The sequence below is a fragment of the Lygodium microphyllum genome, chromosome 6 (assembly GCF_053477565.2).
Source record: "Lygodium microphyllum isolate KBCC chromosome 6, Lygodium_microphyllum_v1.1.10, whole genome shotgun sequence".
Classification (NCBI taxonomy): domain Eukaryota; kingdom Viridiplantae; phylum Streptophyta; class Polypodiopsida; order Schizaeales; family Lygodiaceae; genus Lygodium; species Lygodium microphyllum.
The window spans coordinates 36,991,687-37,000,264 of NC_141140.1; the positions used below are offsets into that span (position 1 = coordinate 36,991,687).

An 8,578-nucleotide genomic window follows, 5' to 3' on the forward strand; every position below is an offset into this window, starting at 1 on the left:
AAACTCAACTAACTAAGGTGACATACTAATTGAGCCACGAACTAGAGTAGATAAGGATAGCTATCATGTAGCTATTATTCATGGGCGGTGTACCAACCGCGTCTGCAACTGACAAGTCGGTGACATAAATATACAACGGTCACCCTGGTGTATCACGAGTGGAGCTCGATATCTCAACACTCCCCCTCGAGCTCAATCCCAATTCCTGCACACCAAGCAGGTCTCTGAACTTGCGCAGCTTCTCTGCGCCCAATGCCTTCATGAATATGTCAGCTACCTAATCCTCTGTGCTGACATAAACTAGATCAATAAAACCTAGTAAAACCCTCTCTCGCACATAGTGATAATGCACCTCAATGTGCTTTGTTCTAGCATGATAGATTGGGTTATTTGCCAAGTGTATACTACTCATATTGTCACAATAAATGACAACTGGTCAATCTATAGACTGATGCATATCATAAAGTAGCTTATGCAACCAAGCTACCTCACATGCAGCCATTGCTGCACCCCTGTACTCAGCCTCTGTGCTCGACAAGGCAACTGTAGGCTGTTTCTTGCTGCTCCAAGTGACTGCAGCACTCCCAAAAGAGAACACATATCCACTGGTAGATCGTCTATCAAAAATACTACCAGCCCAATCAACATCAGTGTATCCATGCAACTGTATCTGAACCCCAGTCTCATAAAATAGTCCATACTGCAATGTGGACTTCACATACCTGAGTATGCGTCTAGCTGCATCCAAATGTGGTTTCCTTGGAGCCTGCATAAACTGACTTACCAATCCAACAGCATAGCTCAAATCTGGCCTGGTAATAGTCATATAAATCAAACTTCCTACTATGCGTCTGTACATAGTAGGGTCTTCTAGAAGCTCACCTGCATCTGTGCTCAGCTTCACATTTTGCTCCAAAGGAACTGAAATAGACTTACAGCCTGTCATCCCATATTTGGACAACATGTCCAATCCATACTGCCTCTGCAAGAGCTGTATCCCACTTGGTGATCTAATCACCTCAATGCCCAAGAAATAACGCAGCTCTCCCAAATCCTTCATCTCAAACTTCTGCTTCAATAGCATTTTCACATGAAGGATATCTTCATCATTGTCACCTGTCATAATCAAATCATCAACATAAATGACAAGTAGCATAATACCTTTCTCTGTTTTTCTCACATAAAGTGAGAAATCTGCCTTGAAAATCTGAAAGCCAATAGTGACAAGATACTGTCCTATCTTGTCAGACCATGCTCTAGGTGCTTGCTTCAAGCCATACAAGGCTTTCTTCAACCTGCAAACAAACTCAGAATGAACAGCATGCACATAACCTGGTGGCTGCTCCATATAGACCTCTTCTTGCAAATCACCATGCAAGAAGGCATTCTTTACATCCATCTGATGTAAAGACCATCCCTTTGATGCAGCCATAGCAATTACTACTCTTACAGTTGCCATCCTTGCAACTGGACTGAATGTTTCTACATAGTCAATGCCATATATTTGTACATACCCCTTGACTACTAATCTTGCCTTGTATCTGTTCACAGAACCATCTGCATTGTGCTTCACCTTATAAACCCACTTACAGCCAATTGCATTCTTACCTTTAGGCAAAGGTACTACTAACTCCCATGTAGCATTTGCTTCCAAGGCATCCATTTCTTCATCCATGGCTTTCTCCCATTTTTCTTTTCCCATGGCTTGCTCAAAAGATGTGGGTTCTGGTTCCTGTATCACTTTGACCATATATGCATAGTGAATGGCTGTAAATCCATCATATTTCAGCCTATCCACAGGATACCTAGCTCTCGTAGACCTGCGCAAAGTAGGTTCACTCCCAGGTGCTCTCAAAACATCCCTGGTCTTCCTTACTCCAGGTGTAACAATAGAAGGAATACTCAACTCATCATCAATGCTCTGTTCTGAGCCACTGGATTCACCATCCACATAAGAGTGACCTGCATTCACATCAAACATGGGCTGATCAACCTTCTATTTTCCTTTTCGTGATACCTGCATATCACTATCTGCATTGCTTTGAGAAGATTCTCCTGATCTCAATCTGTCTGTCCACGGCGAAGAATGTGAACCACTGCTAGAGGACGCTCCAGGTCCACTAATATTTTGTGACTGCTGCTGTGAATTCTGTGCAGCATTACAATTTTGTGCATCTACATCATCAATCACATTTACTGGTTTATACCAGCTACTCATCTCATCAAAAACATCTCTGCTCACTGTAAACTTACGAGTAGAAGGGTTATAGCATCTATACCCTTTTTGCTGCAGAGAATAACCAATAAAGATGCACTTCTCAGCTTTTGGATCCAACTTGGATCTCAACTCATCTGGCACATGTACATAGGCAATGCAACCAAAAATCTTCAAATGAGAAATATCTGGTTTCCTACCAGTATACCTCTCCTCTGGAGTCATCCCATGTATTGCTGCAGTGGGAGTCCTGTTCATTATATAGACTGCTGTAGCAACTGCTTCAGCCCAATAAAAATCTGGCAAGTCTTTTTCATTGAGCATGGCACGAGATACCTCTCCAATATGCATGTTTTTCCTTTCTGCAAATCCATTTTGTTGTGGGGTATAACTGCATGAATATTGCTGCTTTATGCCATGCTCCTACAAGAACTTTGCAAACTCATTTGAGAGATACTCTCCCCCTCCATCTGACCTTAGGCATTTTATTTGCAGACATGTTTCTTTTTCAGCCATAGCTTTAAGGGTTTTGAAATACCCAAAAACTTCACTTTTCTTTTTCATAAAATACACCCAAACTTTTCTGCTATAGTCATCAATAAAAGTGACAAAATAATGACAGCCTCCAAGAGATGCAGCTTTAGTAGTCCACACATCAGAGTAGATTAATTCCAATGGCTTTTCACTCTCTTGAACATGTCTAGGAAATGGTTTCCTTGCCTGTTTTCCAAACTGACAGGCTTCACATACCTTATGCATTTCTGCAACCTTGAATTTTGGCAATCCTGCAACAATATTTTGGGCCTGCATTGATTTAAGTCGCTGTACATTAACATGACCAATGCGTTTATGCCAGATATCAATATCTGCAACTACACCCGTCCATGTGCAAACATTGTTGCACTCAATTCAGACATGTCTGCATCCAACGTAAACATTCTGCCCTTCTTTCCTTTTGCTATCAAGCGACCTTTATTTTTCATATCCTCAACAAAGCATCCATGAGGATTAAATCTGACCTGCAAGCCCTGTTCAACCATTTGACCAATAAAAACCAGATTCTTGGTGATATTCGGGACATGAAATACATCGGACAGGTATTTCTTTTTCCCATCCTGCATAGACAAAGGAATTTTTCCAATCTGCACAATCGGATGTGCAGTATCATCACCAGTCTCCACAAATCCTGGTTTTTCCATTTTCCTTGCATCCTCCATCCATTCTGTATGACCTGTCATGTGGTTTGATGTACCTGAGTCAACATACCACACATCGTTGCTTTCTTCTACACTTGTCACAGAATTGTTCATGTGCTGCACCATAAACAAGTGCTCATTTCTGTCATCACCCTGTCTACTAGAAGATGCATAATTTCCTTGTTGCAGTTTTCCATTCATGATGTCATTCTGTTTTTTATAGCAGTCTTTAGCCATATGACCCATTTTACCACAATAGTAGCATTCAACATTACTGTTTACATTTTGGCCTCTTTACCATCCACCACGACCTCTTTGGCTCCCCCTGCCTCTAAAGTTACCACGTCCTCCTCCATAGGACTGGTTTTCTTGAGTTTGCTGCATATTCTGATTTCTGCCACGGCCTCCAAATCGGCCTCCTCTACCTCTGCCTCTACCTCTTCCAGTATTTGAGTAGAAGACAGCTTCTTTTGAAGTTCCTCCTGAAGAAGATGCACCACCATTTCTCTGCTCCTCAGAAATTAGAAGAGCAATCAACTCCTCAAAATCAGGAAATCTTTCACGGACGGAAATGGATGTTCGGAACTGTGCATAATCCTTTCCTAGACCATTTAAGGTCACGAAAACTAAATCATCTTCCACTGGCGACCCAATGGAAGCAAGTGCATCTGCAATCTTCTTCACCTTCATGTGGTAGTCGTTGATGCTCATACTTTCTCTATGCACATTATGCAACTCTTGCTTGAGCTGCATTTTCCTGGCTTGCCTATTTGTGCTATACATTTTTGACAAAGTATCCCATGCCTCCTTTGGCGTACTTGCATCCTGAATATGCACAATCATAGAGTCTGAAATACTGATAGACAGCCAATACATAACTTTCATGGCTCTCTCATGCCATGCTTTAAATACCTGCATTTGCTGTTGATTGGGAACATCAGGAATAACTAGTTCTTCTTCATTTCCTGCAACAAATTCCCAATATCCTTTTCCCATAAGGAAATTCGTCATTCTAAACTTCCATGCTTGGAAGTTGTTCTTGTCAAGCTTTTCAGTGACAATCTCTGAAAGTGAATCAGCCGCCATTACGGAACACTGCAAAAAATTCTGTCACTGCAAAAAACACAGCTTCACCCTCACAAGAGCGAATCTGCAAAACTGGCAAAAGTGGTATTTGACCACACAGTCACTTCCTAGTGACGATTTTGCATAAACAGGAACCAAGGATGATTCTGAAACTCCCAATGTCTCTGCGCACAAGCCTACGATGCAATTTCTACAGTAACTTTTCACCGACCTGTAAAACAGTGGCTGAACAGCATAAAACTGAGCCTTTTCCTGAGTGCGTGCAGAAAACTTCCGCCTCCAAAACAGGCCTCGAAATGGCCTCAAATCAAAAAAACAGGGTCGCCAAGAGCTAAAGCTCTTTCCCGCAGCATATACTACCCACTTGCTTCACCGCGAAGGGCGTCTCAACCTGAGACAATGCACTCCTGCAATTTTCGGCTGTGCTACCTGCAGAGATCTGCTCCCAAAACAGAAAATGAAAGCAACACTGCTCCTCTTACCAGACCACCGCGAGCTTGGCTTGCTTTCTTGAGCTCCTTACCACGAACAAGGCTCTGATACCATGTCAAGATTGTGGGAGAGAAGGAAGGAGTCTCGCTTGAAGCTTTTTTGCTTGCACAATGGGGGAAAACACACAAGGGTGGAGGCTAAAAACAGTTTTCCTCTTCTTAGTTGTGTAAGCCAAAAGAACTCAAGTACACTCAAGAGGCACGGTTCCCAAAGTGTCTCAAGGTGAATGTCAGATATTCTCTTGTACAGCCGTGTTCCGAATTAAAGTATGTGAATGTGAGTGTTTCCTTGCTCCCCAAAAATGTGTGACTGTATCGATAAATGTGGGGCTGTTCATGGCATGTGCTGTCTTGGACAGTTGGCAGGTGCAGAAGTAGCTGAGTGGTTGCTGTAGATCGGCCAGTACTAATTCCTGCAAGGAAATGAAACAAAGTACACCCAAGAGGCTGTTGACAAAGCACCTCAAGGTGAATGTCAGATATTCTCTTGTACAGCTGTGTTCCGAATTAAAGCATGTGCATGTGAGTGCTTCCTTGCCCCCCAAAAATGTGTGACTGTATTGATAAATGTGGGGCTGTTCATGGCATGTATGCTGTCTTGGACAGTTTACAGGTCCAGAAGTAGCTGAGTGGTTGCTGTAGATTGGCCATGTGTTCTGACAAGTTTTGTATTGGCCTATGGACTGAGTTATAAGAGTGCTGACCTGAGAGGATGCATAGCTCTTTGTGGCAACTTGCAAGTTAGGACCAGACCTTACCTTGTTTGTCAGCTTGATTATGTATGATGCACATCTAATCTCACCACATTCTTTTGGCTTGACTGCATATCTAGCAGCCTGCCAGTATCAATTGTGTAGAATAGTTTGATTCACTGTTGAGACTCCATGTACCATCTCTGCTTACACACAAGTCGCGCTGCTTGTGAGTGCAGAGCTCCCCTGAACTGCTGCATTTTGACTGTCCAGCCTTGCCATAACAAATCCAGCTACTCCAAATGACACAAGTCTACGTCTAATAATATTTTATCCTCACTTCAGGGAGGGAAGTGTAAAGTGGGTTTTCCATTGTGTCCTCTGTGTACACGTCAATTCAAAGTTATATCGTGCTTCAAGTTTAAGCATTGTTCTTTAGACTGGGAGTTTGTTATTTTATATGCTTACATCCTTAGAAATGAAGGGTCACCACTATAGAAAGGAGGAGGAGAAAAATAGTGGAGATTGGCAGATTGCTAGTACCAGCCCTCACCATACACTATTAATCTGTCCCATGATAAAGGAAGTAGCACTCATTCACTTCACCCTTTAGTCCAGTATTACCTTTTGATCCTAATGTCCAGTATTGTTCTAAATATAAGATATGAAATTTCACAACATTATTTCAGTACAGGCCCAAAAGATATTAGGGCAATTGTTTTCAATTACTAAAGTTCATCAGGTTCTATCTACTTTTGAAGCATTAAAAATATTATACGCATGTAAAAGGTGTTTCCTTACCATTGCAGCTTGTGTAGAATGAGAAGAATGGCAACTCCTAACAAGCCCACTGAACCAACGCTCAGATAAAATATCAAATTCACATGTATGCTTGTTTTAAGCCTTTGAGAAAACGTGAAGTCCCCAGCATCTTCATATCCTTGTAAAAGTGGGACAACAAGCCTGCCAAAATACAGGATCAATATCTAGTTTTGCAAATGCCAACATAGTTACACAATTTCCCCTGCGCCTGGTTGAACAAGAGCAAGGTATAAAATAATTATTCCTACATATAAGGCACAGCTCTGCTTTAAAGTTTTATCAGCGTATTCTCAATTATGAGTCATATAGTGTTCCATAAAATTGACCAACTCATAATCCATTCCACACCAAGCCAACATTTAGTATTAATTGCATTTCGTTCTGTTTCTCATTGTTGCATATATCTGCAATCACCTGCTGAAAACATTCAGCCAAAATGTCTGCCAGAGTCTAATAATATATATCAGCCGGGCATGACAAAGAAGCTTCCAGTAAAATAGTAAAACTCAGAAGCGTAACCATGCTTCATTGGAGTGAGCATAAGCAGAACTTGTTTAAAAAATAAATTGATGGCATTTCTAAAGGGTCAAGGGCGTGCCTGTACTTTTTTGTTTCATTATTAGCGTTTTGATTTTTTTCTACAATAGCGAGGAGCTTACCAAGTGAGACAAAATGTACTCCAATAAGACCAACTCCAAAACAAGTTGATGCCTGCTTTATTGCCAGCTGAAAGTGTCTGTGAACACATACAGGAATAAGAAGAAAACTGTGATGGAACAATATCTTTTTGAAAAATGCCTGATGCTTCTAATCATAACAGTTTCCTAATTAGGAAACAAAGGTCTTGGTTTTTCCTCTTGACTTGTAAGTTGCATACTGTCAAATTTGGGGGCGAAAATTAGTAAGCGATGCACAAGTGATTGAGAACTTACAGTCCATATATCTGCAGGGACAAGAACAATGATTGAGACGGAACAGAACCAGGCATATCCAACAGTGGAGAGCACATGCCGAGGAACATCAGGCCCCGCGAAGTACTTCAAGGTAACCACGACAATGCCCAGAGTGAATGGCAGGCCGATTCCATAGAACATCCACATCGCGGCTCTGCCAGAAAACAGATCCTGCTGCGGGAGAGGTGCGACACAAATACGTAAACCTCAAGCAAGCAAAACGGTACAAGGAAAGTCGTTGAGGAAAATGGTTCAATGCGGGGAACCCATAAACGCACTGGCTTGGCTTACCAACGGGGTGACTCGCGACAGCAAGCAATAAGCGATCCGTCAATCGGGAGATCTGTATATCTCTCTCTCTCTCGGGTCGATCGCGCAGAGACAGACAGAGAGAGAGAGAGAGAGAGAGAGAGAGAGAGAGAGAGAGAGACTGCAAAAGAGGAGACGTTGGCGATTGTAAGCACCATGTCAGGTAGAAAAGAGAACGAGGTCCAACGTGACCAAAGTAACGCAGAGTTTTTGTGAAAAACAAGCTCTTTTAGCCCATAACTAGATTGACACGTCAGCAAAGTTTCGGTAATGGTATTGTGTTTGCTTTTTTTTACTAATTTTCTTTTTTAATATTTGATATACAAATAGATTTGAATTAATTGAATATTGACGCTTATATCGATACTTATAGTCAAGTAGTGCCTAAACCCTTGCCTCTTGGTGACCAATTATGTGGAGCAATATTTAATTTCTTTCATATTACTTCTTATCTTACTACTACTATATTATTTTCGTTGTAGGTTCGGAAAAGCCCTAAACTTCGAGAGGGCTTCCCGAACCTATCCCCTTTTCCAAACCTTCATTTTTCAATCAAAACCCCCTTCCTTCCCCCTTTCTCATGTGTAATCTCTTCTTTTCTTTTCCCCCTTCCTTTTTTCATTAAAGTCCCCCCTTTCACCTCCCTTTTTTAAATTAAAACCCCCTCCCATCTTTCTCATTTATAATCTCTCTCTTTCTTTTTCTCCTCGTTTTAATTAAATTCCTCCCCCTCCTCTCTCTCTCTCTCTCTCTCTCTCTCTCTCTCTCTCTCTCTCTCATTAAATCAAACTTCTTTCTAAATCAAGAGTCTCTC

The 8,578-nt window shown here is 41.6% G+C and overlaps 1 protein-coding gene across 3 annotated transcripts in view; it reads right to left on the reverse strand.

Annotated features, from left to right (window-relative positions):
* The window catches only part of LOC148034465 (LMBR1-like membrane protein), a 76,728-nt gene extending 68,779 nt beyond the window's left edge, over window positions 1-7,949 (reverse strand). Inside the window, exons 1-4 of one of the 3 annotated variants that reach the window (XM_087679406.1) lie at window positions 7,747-7,949; window positions 7,435-7,609; window positions 7,162-7,238; window positions 6,482-6,643 (exon numbers count right to left, since the gene is read on the reverse strand). In XM_087679406.1, coding sequence (XP_087535532.1) covers window positions 6,482-6,643; window positions 7,162-7,238; window positions 7,435-7,602 — 407 coding nt within the window. In that variant the 5' untranslated portion in view covers window positions 7,603-7,609; window positions 7,747-7,949. Of the gene's footprint in view, window positions 1-6,481; window positions 6,644-7,161; window positions 7,239-7,434; window positions 7,630-7,746 lie in introns of all 3 variants that reach the window. The other 2 variants (XM_087679405.1, XM_087679404.1) reach the window with 2 other exon arrangements.
* Window positions 7,950-8,578: the final 629 nt, after the last annotated feature.